Raw genomic sequence first — 23,322 nt, forward strand, 5'->3', positions numbered from 1 at the left:
CAAGTTCTGCCAAGGAGGTTGATTTTTTTTTTTTTTTTTCCCCATCCTATTAAAAAATAAATTTGGTGATCCTTTTATGTGGAGTTTGAGTCACAACATCATATGTGAAATGTAAGAAAAGCTAGGAAAAAGAATAAACAGTCTCTTTGCATATCTAGGATCTCCATATACTTATTCTTCTATATTTTCAAGAATTTAATGAGTTGGTTGTTTAAATAAATTCAGTTAGGTTACATTTTGTGAGAGGATCCCATTGTGCATATGAAGCAGAGAAAATACATTTTGAGTATGTTGACAATTCACATTTCCTTAAGAGACTCAATCAGTGCTGTTCTCCAGCAAAGCCTTTTTTTTTTTTTTTTGGTACACAATATTGTCATTCGTATCAGGAGCCTTGGCATGTTGAAGGTTTTGGCCTTAAGGCTCCCTTGTCTGCTGCTCCCACTGGTGTCTTTCACTTTCTGTGGCCTTTCACTGTGGTACCCGCTCAGCGTAAGAAATAATATCTTTTATTTATCTTGTACGTCCTGGATATAAGTAAGAAGAGTTCTCCTCCTCTGTTGAAGGATGCTGAGATCCTCTGGAAAAACTAACAGCTAAAACTGCTTACTTATGCGTCCTCATGTTTGGTGTGACGGTTATCACAGTTCTTCCTTTTAGACACTGAACTGCAATAGTAGTGTTTAGGAACCCAAAGTCAGATAGGTAGGCTATGGTTATGTTGGAGCTGGGAGTTTTGGGAGGAGGTGGGGGACTACCAGGGGAAGAGGAGAGAGGAATTATGGTCATTTGTTTATCTTTTAATAGGATGACTGCAGTCTGGCATTCATTCCGTGTTCAAAAAGCAGTTAAGCAAGTGCTTAAGGTTGTTATTCCTGCACCAACTCCTCTTTATTTAGGGATCACTGGAAATGAGTTTGTACCACTTCGCGTTGTATAGCTGCTCCTTTATAAAATCATGTATTATCATCAAAATGCTTCAGAAGTAGAACATTCAAAAACTGGTAGAGGGAGGGTTCTGTTTGTTTTATCTTAGTAAAAAGCTTCTAAGTAGCTTTTCTTCTGCAGGCACTGTGGGTATAAGAACAATTGTACTGGGTCATCTCAAAGGGGCATTTAGCCCCTTGTCCTCTCCGCAACAGAAGTCAGTAAGCAGAGTGTAAGAAACAGAGCAGGCACAGTGTCAGCCTTCCCTGGCCTAATTTCCAGCCACCGCAGGTATAAGAACCAACTGCTGACCCCATCTGTAAGCAGTTTGCTTTTGCAGACCCCTGCACACATGAAGAAGGCTTCTTCTTGTTCTTGCTGGGTGGGGTGAAAATGAGGAAAGCCAGGAAACAGTTGCAGCAGAAACTTCTTGCTTGCACTGCAGATAGGGGCAAGCTATGCAAATTCCTCTCATCTGCAGTAGCTGGAATTCCTGGAACAACCGTAGGCATCGTTTCTTTTCATGTTTTTTATGTGAATTTGAGAATTGCTGGAGGAGATGGATGCCCAGCTCCAACTCACTTTTTGAGGAAACTGCTAATGAGGTTGGTTTTTCTCATGGCTTTTTCCAAGACCTGTAAGCACTAGCAGAGCTGGGAAGAAAGCTGTCAGGATAGATGGGGAGAGGCTGATTGCAGAATATGAGTATGCACTGAGGGTGGGAGCAAGAAGAGGCCTTGTAACTGTCAGAAGAAAGGCTAATGCTCTACAGCCACTTTGCCTTCTGCAGCCACGTAACTTAAGGACGATCTGAACCGTGAAAAGACAGGGAAACAGTGACAGGAAGGGAAAAAGATGGGACTGTGCAATGGGGGAGCAAATGTTCCCCACCTGCCTGATGTACATTTCTTCCCTGGCTCCCCGAAGCCCTCCATCACCACACAGAGCTGCTGCCGCTGTTGCTAGCTTGCCACTCGTTTGTCATAGCCTCCTCTGACGGCTGCTGCCACGCAGATGAGAGCTTCAGGAGTCCGGCAGAGCTATGGGGAAGCGGAGGAGGCAGGGACCAGGTGTACCTCTTAGCCCCTCACAGGGCAGCAGGACAAGAGCAGCCTTATCCCTAGGGACTCCTGTCTGCATGCCTTTACTAAGAGGCATTGGAGTGTGAGCCGGGAATGCCAGAGCACACAGGCTGTCTGCAGCCCCGCTGTGCTGAGACCAAGGCGCGAATCTGTACGGTTCTGTGGTTTAGTCTGAATCCTTGTGGTTTGAACCTCTGCTAGACAGTGGCTGCGTGGAGAGACGGCGTTCCCAAGAAGGGCGCTGTGCCCTGCTGTGTTCCCCCCGCAGCTCCTTAGGGAGCCTTTCACCCAGTACCCATTTAGTAGCTCGCTGTCTGGTAACATTTCCAGGCCCTGTACGGAGAGGACATCCTTGGGTAGTTTATGCTGCTGTACAGAGACACAGGGAACACTTGAAGGGAAAAAGAGCTGCTCTAGTTTCAGGCATTGCAGTCCTTTCTCATTAGCAGGGAGAGGGGAAGGCTGCCACTACTTTACTGATGAGTCAAGAAAATCCTCTATGTTTGCAGTGTTGAATGCTTCTAGTATGATTATTGCGGGGCTGAATTTGGAGTTTGGCAATACCAGACAGCTTTGGTTTTGGGGTGGGGTGGGGGGGAAAGTAGAGACTTATGTCCCCAGACATACTGAGACCATGGTCTCCTGCAAATCCTACAGCCATCAGGACCCACAGTATTCAAGGTTGGTTCTTGGCCTTGTGTTTTCCACCTGGCGTTGAAAAAAGTCAGTCTCGGGCAGCTGGGCATTTTAAAGCTGGGCCCTTAATGTAATTCTGAAATATGCTAATTGGCAGGCTTTTGTTTTCATTTGACAGTTTTGAAAAGCTTAGAAGAAAGGAGTTAAAATAAAGGAGTATTGTAAATAGCCCTAGGAAAAACCTCAACCTGCTGCCCATGTAATTTCCTTTAAAAACAAACTTTCGTATTGTGGGAAGCTTTATCACACAGCAGATTTGCACACAATCCTATATGCCTGATATCTACACAATTTTCCATCATTCTTAAGCATGCCTGCTCATTGTTAAAGTTGTTACTAAGGTTACTAAAACTGTTCTTTAAGGAGGAAGAAGTGCTTGCTTACTCCAAAGCTTGTCTGTGTTTCCCTGCTATCTGTGCATCTAATTAAAAATACTTTTTTTTCTCTCTACAGACTTTGCTTAGACCATCATGGTTATAACACTACTCTTTATCTGGAATTTGAACTCTCAGCCCCTCCTGCTACCTCTTCCCTTACCTTGCCTCTTTTAAATAGTCCAGAAGTGATTAAGCATGTAAGTTACTAAGCAAGAACTTGGAGCTGCACGACCTTCTTTCCCTTGGCGCTACAAGAAAGTAAGACTCTTTCCAAGAGCAGAGGCAATATCATAATTACAGACCAAACTATGAAGATTTCAAGCTTTTTTTCTTAGAGTTTAGTGGAACAAAACTGAAGCCTCTGGAAATGAAACTGGGGGAAAGACCCAACCAATGCAGACAGAAATTTTTATTAAACACAGATGTCAACAGCAGTAGGATGTAATTAGTGCCCTAATTGTGACTGGGCAAATAATGTCGGTGGCTTGGGGGGTGTCCAGATGCAGGCATCTGACTGGATGCCTCTCTTGGAGCTAGTTACGAAGGCTCCCTTTAAGGTCAGTGAAAAGAAAAAGACACTCCTAGAGCATGATTTATCTCATTCCTATCTCAGCCTGGTACAGGGGATATGAATTGCATCCTTAAGACTGGAATGAATCAACTTGTTCTTGCCTGCAACTTTCTTATGGTGCTTACAGGAGTTCCCAGGCTCCTTCTGTCCTGTTCATAGCTTTCCTCCCACCCCTTTCTTTTTCCTGAACAAGAAAAGAAAGAGAAGCAAAAGCACCTATTGATCTGAGAAGATATAATGTATTTTGTATTCCCATTGGCTGGGCACAGGATTTGGGAGATTTGAGTCCAATTCTAACCCTGCCACTAGCTTCGTATATAGCTTTAGGCAAGCTTCTGTGCCTTCTGTCGGTCCTTGCTGTTTTCTTAAGTGAAATTTAGAGGTTTAATATATGTTTGCATCTGAATCGCAGACAACATTTAAGTGCTAAGGAACTGGGAGGGCAGGGAAGCGTTGACAAAAATTTTTTTTTTCTTTTTAGATTCAGCCCACCTTTGTTTTTCTCTGAGAACAAAATTCAGATAATTCTGGTAGTAGCCCAAGAGTACATTATCTTTGGACAAACAAATAAGAAGTGCCTTAGTACTAGGTGGCTCATTACTCCTAGAACAGGAGAAAAAGGTGGGAGTGAGAAGTCTTTTAAGAAGGAAAATAAGATTAGTGGAAGCCCATTATATGAATGCACAGCTGGCTTATGGTGCATTTCTATGCCTTATCTAACAGCAAAACTGCAATGTCTTGTGCTTCATACCTCCAAGCGGTTTAGGAAAGGACTGTAGTGTTCTCAGTGACTTAGCCTTACCTACAGCATCTAACAATAACAAATGCTTTCTTGTCTTTTTGTGTTTATTTGACATTATTAAAGGTACAAACTCTGTGGTGAACGGGACTTGCAGTCTAAATTTGATTTGGATTAACCACTAATATATACTTAGTATGCATAGATTGCTGAGATGAAAACCCATGCAAGTATCATGGGCAGCAGCTACATGTGCATGTGTGCACACGTGTGGAAATTCAGGGTTTGGGTTTTTTTTTGCCAGCAATAGGAAAAAGTAAAAAAACCCTCCATGTTGTGCACAATGGGCGTGTACAGACATATGTAGCATTATGAGTTGCAGTTCCTTCCCTTGGAGGGCTGTTTTCAAAACACACAAATAGATCAAAGGGCTTGATGCTCTTCTGGTGCGTGGCCACAATTAACTGGGAATTCGACCTGTTTAGCAAAGCACTGACCACTTTTCTCCTGGTCATCTTTTCGGTTTTTATGGAGACATCATGAAGCCTTACACACCTTTGGCATTTGGGCACTTTTCCTGCCATCGCTACAATGAGTTCAACCACCCAAGTGCTAGCAACTTCGGGAATTTGCCCACAGACAGGCTGCTGCTGCTGTACTCTGGGACGCTGTGTTGCTTTATTCAAGCACCTTTATAAGTAGACAGCTCAAGAAAGCAGAGTTGTAGATTCCCCTAACAGCAGCTAACTTTTTTTCAGAAGCGTTCCATAAGATGCTCTGGTGATAAGGTGTCTGCAAAACTCCACGTAACAGCTTTAGACAGAGGGCAGAGCAGGCAAGCATGGGACATCTATTCACAAGGCTGTGGTTACTGCTGAGGCGGGCCCTTCCCTGCCTGTCAGTGTAGTTCGTTTAGACTGAGCATAGGCACCTTTTTTCTTGACGTCACTCAGACATCAACAGGATGAGGGCTCTAGGCCAGGTGATTTTATAGGTACTGCTGGCATTTGCTCCTGGCAACCATCTTTTCTAGGTGCGTTGCAGCCCATTCCCCAATACCAGCACCTGTGCCCATGTTGGGCATCATTATTGTGTGACAAGCAAATGTGCGTTCACACTGTTGAGGAAGGTACACTGGGAGAAACGGTCCACACTGCGCACTGGAAGGGCATGAAGCTACGAGCAAACACTATGAATTGCTTGGGCAGGTTTCCCAGGGCTCCTGTCTTTCCTAGGTGCTCCAGGTATGTGCAGGGAGTAAAGATTGCAACAGAGTGCATCCTTTTCAGGATCTGCCCTTTGGGGAAGCATGAAGCCAGTGCATGTACTCAAATCAACTATGCTATATATGTATATTCAGACTAGCGACGGGAGAGAGGACGGGGTTTATCCTGGGGTGGAGACAGCTGCTGTAGATGAAATAAGGAACGTAAGACCTGAGCAAAGGCCTTGGTCTGATGAAGTTGTTCACTGCATAAATCATTCTTTGTATTTTAGGTTGCTTAGGGTACCCAAGGTATGTGTTTAAATATTTTGCTGAATCAGAGCCTTGAGTTGCTTAAAATCTCTCTTCTTCTTCCTTACGCTTCGTCAGTAGACTTAAATAGTACATTTGCTGTTCACTCAACACAGCAGGTCCAGTCTTGAGACTCTGTGACTCTGATAATTGCTGGGATCTGGGAGACCAGACACACACTTTTCCATTAGTTGTTGTTGCATGCCTTTGTGGGACCCAAGGTCAGCTTGAGGTGAAGGTACTGAGGCAACAAAGAAGTAAAGTTTGTATGGTTTGCTTGGCCATGTTTAGGGCAGAACTGCTATTCAGTGCTGCTTGGCCTCTAGCCCATGGCAAATAGCTCTCAAACTGTGCCCGGAATAATACAGAACGTGTCTGGGGCAGCCTGTACAATCCTTTGACTCCTTTAGTCTTCACAGATCTTCAAGGACCCTGCAGTATTTTTTACAGTGCTGGCTATAACTTGTATTAAAAACAAAAAAGAAATGTAAAGAACAGTTGTTCCACCAGACTTAGTGTCCTTCTCTGAAGAAATTTGGGTGCAGAAGAAGTGATCTTATCAGAGGACCCCTGACTCCCTGTGAACTTAATGAGAGCTGAGGGCTTCAGCACCTCTCACGATGGAGCTATGGGTTTTGTACAGGAGTCTTACAAAACTGCTGCTGCGTGCGTTCTTTTAAATAGATACACAAATGCAAGGCAAACAAGCAGTTCTAGCACTGCTCTTCTTTCCTGGAGGTGGATCAAGCTGATTGTGCTGATCAGGGAACTGTTTGGATGAAGGAAAAAGCCAGGTCCTATTTAGATGTTTCTGATATCTTTTCCATGTTAGAATTTTCAGTTAGTCATTTGATGGTTGGGTTTTGGGTTTTTTTTTTTTTTTAATGGTCTATAGCCTTGCACAATTCTACTTCCAAACTCATCTGTCCCATATTTATTTTTCTTCCTTTTCCCAAAAGACATGGCTCAGGAGCATAATGACAATTAGGCCTTCAAAAAATATGAGTATTAATTCATTAGCTTGCAAAAGATTTACTTCCCTCCCCATTGCCCCCATGCTTAAGTCTCCTTTGCAGTGTCTATTGTACTGTTAACTGTTTAACCTGTACTTAGATACCTATACTCCTTTAAAAAAAGTATTTGTCCTTGCAAAGAAATCTTCAGGTCGCCTACATCCTCAGACAAGCTGCACAGTCAGGCGCAGGGGACAGCTGGGGAAGGGGAGGCAGGCTTGCAGAGACAAGCTCTGCGATAAATTCACCGTTTTGTTTGCAGCACAGTATAACTTGTCCTGTTGTTGATTCACAAGATTTTTTTCTTTTTTTTATGTGTTAGTTGTGGAAATCTGTTAATTCTGATCTTAAATTATTTTCAAATGGAAGTTTCATTTATGCTGATGCTACCCCAAGAAGGTGACCGAAACGTGTGGGCCTGAACAGGTACAGTGTATAGGTCTATCTGGTTCTCATTTCCTTCCTTTTCTGATTATATCATACCCTTTGCTTCAAAAAACATGAGCTCGAACTTAGTTGTGTGGAAGAATCCCTGAAATTACCCCACGTTGATTTGAGGAACTGGAAGATGCTACTTCATGCAACTGTGGAATAAGTAGTCATGTCGACATGAGGTGGTGTTTGTCGGGAGTTAACATGGGTGAAATGAATGGGAGACAACCGTAAGGTTTCTGAGTTTAGCCTTCTGATAGCTTGCTATCGGTCTTCTGGAGATCATACGCTAGACAGGCTTTGGTAGGCTGAATAGAAGCTCATAGTCCATGGAAACCAGCAGTGTGATTGGGGGAGTACTGTCATGCCTCTACCATCCCTTGTCTCTTCTGTCTCCTTCTTTGGAGTTTCTCCATGAAATTCAGGGGCATTATATTATGCATGTAGATTGCGCCATGGCAGTACTTTGCATGCAACTGGAAGGTAATTTGCTTGCTCTAAGCATAGGAATGGCTTTTCTCTTACAGCAGTTAGACAAGATTTTAGTCTGTTGGTTTGAAGTCATGAATGAAGCTCATATCCTATCAGTGCCTTAATGATGAAGGAAAGCAGAGGCTGTGTCAGAGAGCTGCTGCTCCTTTGCAGAGCACAGGAACACTTTTCTGTCCCAAGCACCCCTTCACTAGGCAGGCAGGGTGGCACCAGTGCACTTCACTAGCTTGCTGTGACTTGTACCCATCCAAGGATGAATTGAGACAAGTTTTTCTCCAGGAGATCATTTCTAGTGTTGCATATGCATTTTAAGGACCTAGTGAGTGCACGTGCAACAACATTAGATATGTTGCTTTGCTGCTTCTTAGTCTAAAACACAAGAGGTTCCTGCATTTCTTTTCTACCCTGACGCACAGGTGTTCTTCAGGAAGTACAACTTTAATAATCTGCAGCGTCTGCTTTTTATCATTAGTTTCCTCTCCTGTCCAGATACAAAGCAGATTGGGAATGTTTTCAAAGGGTGAAGATTTATCAGCACAACTCCCAGACAAGTCAATTAGAGGCTGCCTGACTAAATCCTCATAACATGCTTTGAAAATGTAGCTCCTGCTGTCTGTGAGGACAGCTGCAGGGAGTGTGCAGCTCAGCTTTAACTTGTGAGAGACAGGAGTAGGCACTGCCAGCTAAGTAGTTTAGCTCTCAGGCTCTTAACACCTTCGTTAAGACTTTTGCACAAACAGAGGAATGCTGGCATTGCCTAAGTGATGAGGTTACTGCTTTGCCACTGTTTACCCTATTGGGCTAAAGCAGGATTAAATTGGATGGACCTGAAGAGGAGGAAGCCGTGTAGGTCTTACACTCAGGCAGGAAAGCTGTTTGACAATGATGACAGCATTTCATCCATGAAATAATTTGTGCTGTGAAGTCCAGTTAAACTTGCCAATAATTTTTTATTGAGAAAATTAATTGCATCCATTGCCTGTGTTTTACCCAACAGCTTCCCTAGGGACCCCACATGCCAAATTTCCTCAGAGGCATGTCACTTAGTGTCTTTGCATTCAAATTTAAGCTGGAGCTGTGTAGAGGGAGAGACAGAAATTATGGAAGAAAAATATTTTAAAGGCAAACTGGAATTGCTACATGATCTATGCTCTTAAGCTTCAGAAGGATCACAGTTTTATTCCCCAGCCTGTTCTAGACACGTACAATTTGAGCAGCATGGTTGGTATTTTTTATATATATTTCTCCACTAATTTTTGTACAGATTTCTTCACTCCTGCATCCCTTGCTAGCTAGGCATTCTCCACAGTTGTTCATTTCTGCAGCAGAAAATGTCTTTCTGGCAGTAATGCAATGGGGTGGTTTAGAAGACATCAGTAAAGATATATGTGCTTATCTTTCTTATTTTGATTAAATTAATATATACAGAGCTGGAAGTTGTCTTATCACATGACCTGAGCAACGGAAGTACAAAACTACTTCCATTTGCGATGAAAATACATGCGATCAGGCAGAGTTGAGCCATGGGAGAAGCTACCTGTCTTTCTCTCTCTGTCTACAAAGAAATGTGTTTCCTTCCCTTCTCTTGTTCATCCCTCTCTCAAAGCTTTGATGGAAGCTCATGCCAATTCTTGCTTTTCTCAAGCTGTTTTAGGACACATCGGCATCCTTACCTGGCTGACTGAGGGCAGATAGAGTCAAGGTTTTTGCCTGGTTTGACTTCACCAGTGCTGTTGCGGTTTTGCTCTCATCCAGTGCCTTTTTTTTTGTTACCCTTCTTCCCTGTCCTCCTCTTGACCTCCCAGCATAATCCAGTTCCCACTGGTGGCTGGGCGCCTGACAGCTGGCTGGGGCAGGCAGCTCTGGCGAGGGCCCTGCGCACCCCTGCACTGCCTCCTTTGCATCCAGACAGCAGCTGGTACTCTCGTTGTTTGGGGGAGCAACCCCTCCTGTCCGACCAGCCTGGCTATAATGCAAGGAAGCGGATCATTTTCCTCACTGTTAGCCCTTTCGGGTTTAACTGGTGCCCTGAGCATCTTTTACTTATTGTCAGTGGGAGTCAGTTTGTTCTTCTGATGACTGCTTGCCAAAGCAAGGCCGATGACAGAGTTCCCAGCAGCCCTTAGCAGCTCAGGTAACAGGCAAAGGTTTGACCTCCTTCATGGGGCAGAGGTTACTCTGTGAGCCTGCAGAGCTGAACAGGTTACTGGCTAGGTTGGCAGATCAAGATTTTACCAACTTCAAGCAGATTTCACAATGTGAATTTCCTGCGTATTTGAAACATCGCCCTGGCCAACAAGAACTGGGCAGGCAGGCCCAGCACGGAAGCGCACAGCATGTGCTTTAAGTGAGCAATTGCGATCCAAAATCAATTTGTTACGTCAGGCTTCATCCTGTGAGTTAGCAGGCGTTGGTGCTGTGCTTTCAGCAGTGAGAAGAAACTCCTGTAGTAGGGGAGTGGTTTGATGCATGAAATAGTTCCATTTGTTGGAAGCAGTGGTATGTAACCCACCTCTGCTTGGCCACTTGTCCGCGTTCAGCTCCGACTTGGCTTTTGAAAGGCTGTCCTGGGCTCCCTACCATCTCTTTGTGACACCTGCAGCAAGTGTCACTGAGGCCACTGTGGAGCTGATGGACCTCAGCGGGGCTGATGGACCCTCAGACACTCGTCACAAGATGTGGTTGTATCTCAGGCAGTGGCGCCCTTTAGCACTGTTGGCTTTTTAATGGCAGTCTTGGAAGTGGTACACCAAGGAAGGATGTGCAAGAAACAAGGAAACGTTTCAAATGTTGAAGCTGAATTGCTGGCATGCAAAGGGCAATACTGATTATTCCTTCTTGATCTTAGATGCGGTGGTTATGGCCATCACGTCTTTGCTTAGGAGAGCTGTCACATCAAATTGCTTAGTGTCACTTCACAGCAACCCCTGGGGCACTTGCTAAGTTATTGATAGGAGTTGAGTGCAGCACAAGAAGTTAAGGAGTGAACTGGGCTTGGTCATTGGGGTGCAGACTGTAGATGGCTGAACTGGGGCAATGGTTGGCAGAGCTCATGGGGAGCACTCCCTGTCAGAGGCGGGGGGTCAAGACCTATCTGGAGAAGTTTGAGGAGGGGAAGGGTGAAAAGTTGGGGCAAGCTCAGGAACACTTGGAAGATGATGTGCTAAGCCAGACAGATGGGAGAGAGAGAGAGTAGAGGTCCTGCAGGAAGGGCCAAGACTGAGTCATTGCCCTGGAAGGGAACTGAGGCCTATTTGAACATGGACGGCTGGTGGGACAGACTGTGATTTGTCTTGAGGAAAGGAAAAGATCAATGTTTGTTTTTAACAGAGAGTCACAGAAGAGCGATGTGGAGAATATGATAACCCTTGTTTTGTGTAAATGCGCATTCTCTCTGAGGAAGATGGGCCTTGGTTGGTTTTTCTGCTCTCCCATGGAGAACAAAGATAGCTGCGGAGCAAGGCACATCCCAGCTCAGCTGGGGAACAAGCATGCCGGACCTCTCAGTTGTCACCCTTGCCTCCTATTAACATGGCTGGAGCTGCCTTAACAAGAGAAGAGTCAGAGGCAGCACGTCCGCTATGTAGCTGGTGCATGAAAGCATCCGTAAAAGTGGCCTCAGCCTCCTTGTCTGTGCGCTCACAGACCATCTGGCCACCCAGCGGAAGTGGACCTGTGTTAGATGCTGTGAATCATGCTCAGCCCCTACAGGCAGAAAGAGAATTCAGCCTCTCGGCTCCCCTCCTTCCTTTTTCTTTCTGGTTGTTGTTTGTTTGTTTGTAGAGCAGTGGAAGGACTAGGCCACTGCCACAGCCCTGGTTGCTCCCTGTGGATGGCTGGAGCAGCCACCCACCAAAGGCAGTGCGACAGTGGAGGATGGGCTGGCGAGTGATTCGGCTGTTGCTATAACAACAGCATCTCCGTCTCACTTCTTTTGAAAAATGAATTGCTGCTGGTGGGATGAAGCGGAGCAGCTTCTCCCCAGAGATGAAAGCCCTGCTGACAGCCTCAATGCTCTCTTGTTACGTATTGGTCTGTCCTGGCATGTCCGAGCAGCTCTCCCCAAAATTTTGGGACAGTGTGGATTAGACCATTTGGGTCCACATGTGTGTTTGTGTGCATAGCCTCTGTCCCCCCGCCTCTCCCCCAATCAAGAGTCATTTAAAAAGTCAACCCACCAAAGTTTGACCTTTTCTGGCTCTGCAACTAGAGTTTCTCCAAAGGCATATAAAGAATAGTGAGTCCTGCTTCATGCTCTTCTGCTTTGGGGTAGAAACCTACTGTGAGATGCAGGTCCACTGGCCAAATATTTTGTGTGAATAAAGCTAAAGGTCTATGAAACTGCCAAGGTTTTGTTTTGTTTTGGTTTGGTTTTATTTTAATATTTTCCTTTTATTTTTATTTTACGCATCAAGAGTCTTCTGCTCCTAGACATAAATCTCTAAGCTGTTGCTAATATCTGTATGATGCATACTGTAAATCACATGCACAAGCTATATACTACTTCTTGGAAGGAGAAGGAAGACACTTTACAGGAGATGATTGTACTTCAGACATTGCTTTTACGGAGGGAAGGGGAAGTGCTGGGATTTTTGTCTAAGGCACTGAGGAGTGGTGGTAAACTGTTCACCAGTACATGGTCAGTGTATGATATTCAAGCCATCCAGTAGCTGATGTGGTGATGGGAAATGAAATAAAGATATGAAAATGAATGTTTGCATTGAAATAATTTGATAGGAATATTTGTGTTGTACCCCAAAACCAAGAGATGCATCTATTTTTATGGCTCCCAACCCCTCTAAAATGCCGGAGCCAAGGTACTTCCCCACCTGCAAAGCTTGTATCCAGCATGTTGCCTTCAAATAAACCTTTCATGTTGTGCTCCTATTTGTTCAATAAGCAAACAAAGAAAATAAAAAGATTAGGTTTTTCTAATGCCTGTTAGCCCCCCAAATCCAAAAACCTCTGCAGGCGAATAATGTGGAGCTACAAACTTAAAATAGGCTTCTTTGTTTTCATTTGCAACAAGGCACAATTTCTGTATGACTGATATTTGATGGAAAATAGTTTCCATGTTAATAGCTGCTTTTTGTTGTAGTGCATGATAATAATGATTATTAATATTTATATACTGGGCCTGTTTTTACTTTCACTACAGTCACTGTGTACCTGTACAGGAGGACATCTATGTTTCAGCACATGGTGAAGTCTGTAGGAGCTGATATTTTTAGGTCTGGTTATTTGCCATTAGCTTTTTATTCTTTTGGTAAATATTCATGTACAAGTAAGGTGGTGGATTCAGGATAAATTAGTAAATGATGTGAAACCTTAGTGTGAAACGATGTGGAAGTGTATCACTCTTACCGATATTGTGTAAGGGATACCTTGAAACTGTTATGAAATGTATAGAGTCAGTTCTCTTGTATTTCTTGGGAGATAATCGCTCTCACTGATTCCTGACTTGTCACTAAGACAAATTTTTTCCCCACCTCTTCCTTATATGAACTTTTCTTCCCAACTAGAAGCTTGTCACCAGGTCCTTTGGTATGGTTGTTCTTACTTTAGCTTAGCATTTGGCCAGTATAAACTCCAGGGCAAAGGGCCATCACTAGTTTTGGATGTTTCTTTGAACCCTGTTTTTGCATGTGCGTGCCCACTGAACTTGGTCTTGAGTCACTTGCTGATCGGTGACTGTTTTTCTGATGTGGAAGGCAGAGAGGGATAGTGACTTTGTAGTGAGATGGCTTAGGAGCTGAAATGGGTGATTTCAGCTGTAAATTGTCTGAGTGGCCCATTAGGGGCAATATTTAAATATGCTATTTTAAGCTATTATATCAACTGTGTTACTGACCACCTGCAGTTGGGGCCAGATTGTGCTCTTTCTTTTCTTGCTTTGAAGAAAGGAAACTTGGAAGCAACCATGCTCCTGTACTTGTGAAGCGGTGCCATTACCACATCTATATCATCCTTTCCTTGTCTCCGGGATCTGAACCAGGGTTACATAAAGATGAGTGAAACAAGCTCAGTGGCTCAGCTGTAGTCTTCTGCCTCACACTAGTTACACTGGTCAAAAAGCAGCAGGGAGCTGTAGTGCCATACGATGGCGTTCATCTTAACTTAGGGTTTTAGGGGAGGGAAGCAGCGGAGGTGAGAGCCATATCATAAGCCTCCTTGTGGGATCTGATTTTTCTGCTTCACACTAGTCCTGGGTGTTGACTTACCTTCCACATCGCTGTTAACTGGCACAGATGAGGCAATTACCACGCCTGGGCAAGCACCTCTTGCTAAAGCTTGCTGCTGCCGTGGCATGGAGAGATGAAAAGGCGATGCCTCTGCTGTGGGGCTCTGTGCTCTGCAGCCTGGTGTGCTCCTGCAGACTATGGCTGATTAACATGATTGTGCGGGGCTTTAATTAAGAGAGTGCCGGAGCTGTGTGCGCTCCCACCTGCATCTGCTGCATCCCTGGGCATCTGCAGAGCTCATGGGGGCAAGAGCTGCTGCCATCAGGCAAGGGGAGAGGAGTGGGAGCCCAGTGACTCCACACGTGCACTGGGGAGGCCCAAAGCATGCTCACAGACTTCCTGACCCCCGCCTTGCCACTGGTGGGTTCCCCATCGGGCATTGGCCATATCCTTCTGTGCTGCATGCTGAAGAGGCCATGCAGGCCTGAAGGGCGAGAGAAGGGTGCAGCCTTCTTAGAACCACTCCCTCTAAAACGGGTATGAGATATGGATTTGCTTGCCTGCCTCACACATGGGATGAAAGGGGAACTAGTCCTCTGGGATGGGAGAAATAAATGGGATCTGGATTGTAGGAAGAAAGAAGGTTGAGGACCTCTAGGTTAGGGAAGGGGTGGGAGCTGCATGTCAGGGATTTTCATACCAGTAAAAATACTTTTAAAATTGATAAAATCTTTCAGTATTTTGTCTTCTATTGTTTTAGTATCAAGGATGCAAGTGTGTCCTGAAGGCGTTCGCTAGAGCTGTGACCTCTTTGCTTCCTCCCCTCCCCACTATTGTTTTTTTGCCTTAGCTGAAGAGGGATGCTTTTTTTAGCCTGGTACATAAGCAGAAGACTTAACATTTGGTGTGATAGGAGAGGACTGTAGGTTGGTGCCGTGCTTTGCAATGTTTCTTTTAACCTGAATTAAAGCTTGTATTAATACACTATTTTTTTTAATAACATTCGTATATTCTAATTTAATTGCTTTCCTGAAGACTTGTCTTGCTATCATTTCTGTTAGTTATTTATCTTTTACATTAGCTCCTAGCACACAGGTAATTTTCTTTTTTTTTGTTATTTGATTGAGTTAACATTCTGCAAAGTGCCTTCTATTTTTTAGGGTGGATATTTTTTTTCCTCACTTAAAACTGATTCTTAAGATGTTTTGTAGCCAAAACCAGAGGGCTAATCAAATGAAACCATATTAATGAATTTTCTCAAAAAATGTTATTGTCAACAGCACGTTTCAATATAAGTAGTCGGTCAATTGTATTGCAGGTATTTTTCAAGAAGCTTCTAGAAACTTCCAACAAAAAGATTTTCAGAGTAAATAATAAATTTTAGTGATTCCACTTTTTTGGTCCAATTTAAGACTTTTCACTGTGTTAGGCACCAAAAACTTGTCTCAGTCAACTTGCTCCATAAAATTCTGGTAGCTTGGTGAGCACAGACATATTTTACAGTTCTGCTCTCCTGTTCAGAGGCAGACTTGATTTTGGGTTTCTGGGTTGGATTTTTTTGGGTTTTGCAGGTTTTTATTTTAGTGGGTTCCTTTTTTTTCTTTCTTTTTTTTTTTTTTTGTTTAGACCATCTTCTCTAGTTGATCAAGGTGTAAGAATGAAATCAAAGAAACTTCCTAATCAGAGTTTTAAAAACTTATTGTCACTAGTAGGCTTGATGAGGAGCATCTGTCACAAGGCTCATCAGCACTTTTCTTGTCTCTGCAACTGGTTAATATTTTTTTCCTCTTGTTTTTTTTAAGCTTCAAGAGACAGTCAAAAGGAAGTTGGAAGGCGCACGTTCACCGCTCAATGGAGAACAGCAGAATGGAGTTTGTGATGGGAGCTTTTCTCCGACCAGCAAGCGGATACGGAAGGATGTTGCAGGCATTGAGGCAATCAATAGCTTGCCCAATAATTTGCCTTTGCCCGCTGTTTCTCCTCTTCACCAGCTTGACATGAAAGCTCCCCTGCCCCTGCAGAACAGTGGAACTCACGGCAGTGGTCTAGAGGACTTGGGTAAAAACGGCGGGCTTTCTGAGATAAAGCTCCCCGTGAATGGTTGCAACGAGCTAGACGATAGTTTTAACATCCTACAGAACAAGGAGCTAAAGCAGGAGCCCTTGGATGACCCCAGCTGCATAGACACTTCTGAAACATCTCTTTCAAATCAGAACAAGCTCTTCTCAGACATTAACCTGAACGATCAAGAGTGGCAGGAGCTAATAGATGAACTAGCGAACACCGTTCCAGAAGATGATATACAAGATTTGTTCAACGAAGACTTTGAAGAGAAGAAGGAGCCGGAATTTCCCAGGCCTGCCACAGAGACTCAGGAGAGTGCAAGCGTGAAAAGTGATCCATCTCATTCTCCATTTGCTCATGTTCCGTTAGGGTCTCCCCAGGTGAGACCTTCTTCTTCCGGTCCTCCATTTTCAAACGTCTCCACAGCCTCTAGCATAGCTTCTGTGTCCAGTGCCCCACCAGCCCCGATCTCTGCTGGCTCACCAGCAAACTGTGTTGTTCAGTCACCTCAAACTCCCAGCCAGGCGCACACTCCAGGCCAGACGCAGACGCGGTCTGGAAATGGCTATCTTATGAATCCAGCAGCAGCAACTGTGGCAGGATCAGGGCCTGGGCCAGTGAATATGCCAAGCGCTGACTTGTCTCCAGCTGAACAGCTCAAGCAAATGGCAGCCCAGCAGCAGCAAAGAGTTAAACTCATGCAGCAGAAGCAGCAGCATCCAAATCAACCCTCAAGCTGGTCACCTGTGGGCCCTCCATCTAGTCCATATGGAGGGCCCTTCAGTGCAGACAAACCAAATAGTCCAATGATGTATCCCCAAGCCTTTAACAACCAAAACTCAATAGTGCCTCCTATGGCAAACAATCCACAGAAGACCACAATTAATAACTACCTCCCTCAAAATCACATGAATATGATCAGTCAGCAGCCAAATAACCTGGGCACAAACTCCTTAAGCAAACAGCCCAATATGCTTTCTTATGGCAACACCAAACCTCTGACCCACTTCAATGCTGAGCTGAGTCAGAGGATGACCCCACCAATGGCAAATCCCAGCAAGAACCCCATGATGCCGTACATCCCGCAGCAGCAGTCCCAGCAGCCACAGATGCAAGCTCAGATGGCGCACCTGAGCGAGGAACAGAAACGCATGCTCATCATGAAGCAGAAAGGAATGATGAATCAGCCCATGGCATATGCAACTCTTCCTTCCCTTGGTCAGGTAAGTGCGAGTGCACAATGTGGGCAACCAAAAGGTGCTGATGCAAAGGCTTAGTAACTTTTTGTACGGTCTCCTCCCCCTCTTTCTCCTGGAAATTATGGAACATTATTGCAGACACTTCTTCGACTTCTTATGTGGTATTAGAGCTGGATCGTTTTAAGAAATGACTGAAATGATGGTATGTTACGCTTCAGAAATGTTAAATGGCTGTTTTTCTGAACTAGCACTCTTTCCCTGTGCTTCTACTTGACGAGTGCTATGGGCCATTCCGGAAAGTTTTGGGTTGGAAGTCACTCCTTGGAGGGTTTGTTTCCTTTTTTTCATAATATAAGACTTGATGCTTTTGTATCCCAAACCACTGCATGGCTTAGTTTCCACAGTGTAGTTAGTATTGTAACAAAAAGGAGGAGTGGTTGGCTGCTTCTTCTAGGGGCAGGTTTCCAGCCAGCTTTAAACAGCATATTTGGCATTTTGGCTCAGGGAGTAAAAGGAGGACATTGAGTTGAGTGCCTTTGGTTTTCAATGGAAGAAGTAAGCACAACTGAATGCTCTTAGTGGTGCTTGAACCATGCATGAAATGAGATGGTTTAGTCCAGGACTTTTAAGCAGTCTTTAGCAACCTCAAGTATTTTATTGTAATGAATCTGTAGGCTCTTTCAGCAAGAGGCTAAAGCCGTGTTGGCTTGAGTGGCTTGGCATCGCTGTCTCACATGTATTCCATGCTAACCTCTGGAGCAGCAGCTGCCAGGATTGGGGAGTGGTTTGGAATGAATTAATAACCGATTTAAATAATGGTTATAGTATTGCCCTGTCACTTCCTAGGTCAGCCCCTGTAAAGGTCTGCACGCTGGTGTCATGGAAAGGCTTGAGAATAAGTTTTCTGAATGTTGTTTAAAAAAAAAAAAATTAATAATCAGTTCACAAAGTAGATGATGCCTTCACGGAAGTTATGTGCCACCAAAACATGTCAGGAATTCTGATACAATTGAATTTCTGGATGATAGATTTAGCCTAACAGCTTTTTACCAAATTAGCTGTTTCCACACCACCTACAAGGAGTACTTCCTTCTGAGCATGGTTTAACTGTGAATCACACTGTAATGCATGTAGAAATACAGCCAAATTTGTCATTTCTTCAGCCTGTGGAATTTGGGGATCTACCAATAGGAGGAGTAGGAGCTTTACCAGGTCAGAGCCCACCACATTATTTAAAATTAATTGCAAAACAAAAAGAAATGTTCATTTGCCTCCTGTTTTTTGTTCAGGATGTGTGGTTACAGCTCAAAGGTTTGTATCTTTATTTTAATTCTGTGTACCTATTGCTTTCCTTACTTTGTTTTTGTTAAATCTGTTGAACTCAGAGACCCATCAAACAGTTGAGAGGACAAACTGCATATGTGAAAGAGTTAATGTAATCTCCTCCATTTCATAAGCTGAGAAATTCATGTTAATATCTCACTGCAGTTCTCCAGTGTGAACAGGAAGCTGTGATTTCATGTACCTAATCTCATTCAGTTCCTTTTTTTTTTTTCTTTAATGTAGGAAAAACTAGATATTTGGATACAACTAGACATTCTTCTAAAAACAAGTCAGGTATTAAGTAATTTCCATATCTTATAAAGAAGAAACTTGAGGCAAAGTAATACTTTGTTGTATAATACGTGCCATTCACATTCATTGACTCAGCCAGGATGAGGGATTTCTTGCTTGTGTGTAGATGTAGAAAGGTCCCTTCACTACTTCTGAAACCCAGTTGCCTACACTGAAGGGTTTTTGTTTGGTGAGGAAGGTTGAAATAATAGATTTCTAACTGTAAAGTATTTCTTTATTCCTTCCCTTCCTGCTTCCCTGAAAAGCATTTTTCTGTGGAAAATTGGAAAGCTTATTATTGTGATATGTGCTTGGTGGAAACGGATTGTTTTTGCAAAGGTGGTAAAGAACAATATGTTGATATTGTTGAGTTAAATCCACACTGATGCAGATTATCTGATTCTACCACTTACTGCACGATGGTCAGACTTGCCAGATCACATATGGAAAATAAGGAGATTGCACTTCCCAGTTTGAAACACATTTCTGAATGAAAAGTGAATGTATCTTTCAGTCAGTTTCTACTCTCATTGTAGCTTTGGTCTTTGATACAGAATTGTAAAAGGCTCTGTGTGTCTCTGTGTGTGTTAAATAATTATGAGCATTTAACAAATGGCATTTAAGGGGGAAAAAAATTTAGCTATTGCATCCCATGATTAGCACGGACCATATATTTCTGTCAGGTGACTATTACAAGGGCATATTTGAGAACCAAGAGGTGATTTAGAGAAGGTCAGATAGGTACAAAAATGCCTGGTCTTATTTTCTGTGTACTGCTGTAAAATTCAAGTATGGTTAGTTGTGTGCATACGTGCACTACGTATGCTGATTAAACCTACGTCCATCTGGGCCTAAGGTACTTCTGTTGGCACCGTGGTTGTAACCCCCATCACACTAATGCTTGAACAAACCATACGCCCTGAACCATGATGTCCTCTACACTATAGCTTGTTCTCTTCAGAGGAGCACTGGAATGGGGTATTTGGCTTCTTTTCCACAAAGCAGACACTGGTTTGGATTTTTGGGTTGGGATTTTACCAGGATTAGCCTGAAGGTAATTCAGACTGCTTTTTGTGGGATTGACTATTAAAACCATGGTTGGATCCTGACTCATCTACCTTCAGCAAGGCTCTGTCCTACTACTAGCGTTCTCTATTTTCAAATTGGAGAAAAGTGAAAATGTTTTCTTTAGAAAGTTTCAGAATCATTAATGGTGCCTTTTTTTGGTTCCAGCTGTTCAATACGTATGTGTAATGGTAAGAGAAAAAAGCAGCCCAATGGAATAGATGTCGAATGGCTGAGACAGAATTTGATGTTTGGAGCCAAGTGAGTGAGGGGGAGCAATGAGAGGTCAAACAAAAACAGAATTCTCCATGAGCGTAAGAAAAGTAAAACTAGACTGCAGTTCTTTGCCTGCATGGGACTGTGAGGATGCTGCAATTATAGTTCCTACTGAAACCACTAGTTATGTTGTTTGAAATTGGAGGGATGTGAATGAGGAGTAGAAATGACACCATACCAGGAGAATATCTTCAAATTATCTTTTCTGTCTTTTAATCTTATAAATTCAAGATGCATCATCTGCTCAGTCTGGTTTTGCATGTGAAAGATAAAGGGAGATCTGTGTCCAGAGAACATTTCCAAAACAAAATTGTCTTTATCCTTTGTAAGTGAAAAGGTGTGTTTCTCACTAGAATTGTAAAAGACATTTTATACTTTTTTGAAGGTTATCTTTGGGATAGTGAGAAAAAGAGATTGATGTTCTGGGATTTGGCCTCTTTTAAAAACCTACCTGAAAGTAAAGAAAAGAAAGTCTACAGAATTGTATTCACTGAGTGAAAGTGTGGCAGAAACACAACTGTCTTACCAGATTTTAAGGAAGACAAGCTGGAATGGAAATAATGGCTGAGACTGTGAGGATCATTTGCTGAACAGCCTATAGAGATGTAGTGAATGCCCATCTATGCTATGTTTGACTCGAAGCCACTGTTTTCCACAAAAGATTTGCCCTGGAGTTTAGATGCAGTGCCTGCCTTTTACAAATGCTGAAACTTTCTCCCCGGAAGTCAGCCTCCCATAGACTCTTGAGGACAGATGGGTAATCGAAATGTACTCGGGTGGATTCTGACAATCTCGCCAGGCAATTTGTAAACAATAGCCTGGCCTTCTTACCATTCCTGCTATCATCTGCCCATTTTGTCAGAAGGAGGTCATGTTAGCATGAATGACTAGAAACAAATGTTGGACAGCACTTGGCTAAGATTCAATCTCCATGGCATAATCCTAAAAACCAAATTTTGGCGTGTTGGTATTTCCTCATTTTGTGACCTTTGAGCACATACTTTTTAACCTAATACATACTTGTTCATTCCAGATGGTAAATGTTTTTTCTGCAATACTAAGTTTTTTCTCTACTCTTAGCCCTGCAGGATCAAAGTGTACGAGTACTGCTCCTGTGCCGCAACTGAGCCAATCATCTTATCATAAGAAAACTATAGATGTCTTTGGTGAAACCTACTTTCCTACAACCATGCTGACCAGTATTCCTGTTCTGTCCTCTGAGTCATCACTGGTAGAGAGCTGAAATTGCTCCATCGTTTTTCTGGAGAGTGTGTCAGAATAACCGGTCTTTTTCCTCTTTTTAAATGTCACAGTTGTAGTGGTAAATCTTTGGTTCTTAGAAACTTCTCCACTTGTCCAAGATTTGTTAAAACACATTGTTTTGCAATTTGCTTCTTGTCTAGTTTCTTGAAGACTCAGATCGTGACTTATTCTCATCTGCAAAGAAATTGTCCTACGTTACTTTTAGAAGCTGAAAATTTGTATTACTGGCGGCGCAAAGTGTGTATTAAATGCCCCCTATTTTGAAGCCACCATGATAGCATACTTTTTCTTCCTGCATGATCTAGATTGCTATGTAAAGATATTTATTTAGTTATTTAGTGACGCCTGTTAGTCTGACGATAAAATATATGCTAAACAACTCTCCTTTGGTTTTACTAGTTATGACTGCAATTGGGAAACACTGTGATTTTGAAACGTCTATACCCAGCAGCAGCATATTTCTACATAAAGTGCTACCCTTTCCTGGGGTTTTTCTTTTGGACACTTTCTCCTTAAAGTGCAAGTTATATCATCAATTTTAGTTTTGCAGTCTTGTCACCCATTCCACCTGCTTTCAGCAATACCAGCCATAATCCATTTCTTATTGTTGATGAGCCTCTCTAACTCTTCTTGTTATTGTATATGCTCTTAATGTTAATATACAGACGGTGTAAAACTGTGTTCTTTTGACCCGCTTTCATGGCTGGATCTGTCATAAGCTGGTGACACAGCACTGCTGCACACACTGGGATGTTTATACCGTGCTCTCCCCAATACTGTGCTCTTCCACAGGCTAGTTTGCTGCCCTCTGAGCATAAGCATAACTAATTTAGCACAAAAAGGCTGATGCTTTCAGTGCTAGGCGATGACTGAAGGATCCACGTAGCCTTTTCTTCTCATAATAGTGTTCTAGTGTTCTCTAGAAAATCAAAAGCCCTCCCTCATCTCCTGCTTCCTCCACCTGGGCAGTTACCCCCAAGAATCAGCATATTTGCTGCGGCAGAGCTACAGGGGTAAACCCGGTCATCCATTGATGCCTTTGCTCTCTTTCGATCAGGAGAAACACATTTTGCAAAAGGGTACCTGTTATGTTTTGATGTAGACAGTGAGTTCAGCTCATGAGCTGGATTCTGTTACTCTCCTTTTTTATCTTGAGAGAAGACTTTACCCAAACACTAAAGTTCCCATCCTTGGCAGCACACTTTGTCTATTTACCATTTAGTGCCTCACAGCAGAGCGCTTGTCTGAGTGTTTTGGTGTGACTTGGTCTGATCCCTTTCTCTCCAGTCTGTGGTCTTGCATGGCCCAACCGGGATGCAGACCTGATCAGTTTTCACTTGGATAGTGTTTTGGAGTTTTTAATCTGTCCTTGTGTCATTTCTTTAAGACCATGACTGTCCTTAACTTTACCTTTTTCTGGAGTTTAGACATTTAGAGTACTTCTTGTCCCTGTATTTTCATTGTCCTTCCATAATTCCCAAGTTTGCCACTTTGCTTCTCAACATCTCAGATATATTAATTAGACATTAATTCTAGAGGAATCGATATTCCTGTGTTTAAATTCATGAATATATAAGTCTGAATGTCTCAAAAAGGTCCACTTGTGCCCCATTACACTTCTGGTTGTAAATATTCAGAAATTCTAAAACTGCTTTAAAATCATGAGCTCATAAAAATAATATATATTAGGGAGGGTGGTAGTAGTTGTCTTCCTGTTTTCTGAACTGCTAAGATTCTTGTTTCCCAGTTCTTTATCCAACTGGGACAGAAGTTTACTTTTTAAAGTAGAGCTTTGATTCTCCCTCACCCTTTTG

At 43.1% G+C, this 23,322-nt stretch overlaps 1 protein-coding gene across 6 annotated transcripts in view; it reads left to right on the top strand.

Annotated features, from left to right (window-relative positions):
• MAML3 (mastermind like transcriptional coactivator 3) overlaps nt 1–23,322 on the top strand; it is a 255,986-nt gene that overhangs the window by 147,268 nt on the left and 85,396 nt on the right. For all 6 annotated transcript variants that reach the window (XM_075090542.1, XM_075090543.1, XM_075090545.1 and 3 more), the window contains one exon: nt 15,830–17,314. In XM_075090542.1, coding sequence (XP_074946643.1) covers nt 15,830–17,314 — 1,485 coding nt within the window. The remainder of the gene's footprint in view (nt 1–15,829; nt 17,315–23,322) is intronic.

This window comes from Phalacrocorax aristotelis, chromosome 4 (assembly GCF_949628215.1).
Source record: "Phalacrocorax aristotelis chromosome 4, bGulAri2.1, whole genome shotgun sequence".
Taxonomy (NCBI): domain Eukaryota; kingdom Metazoa; phylum Chordata; class Aves; order Suliformes; family Phalacrocoracidae; genus Phalacrocorax; species Phalacrocorax aristotelis.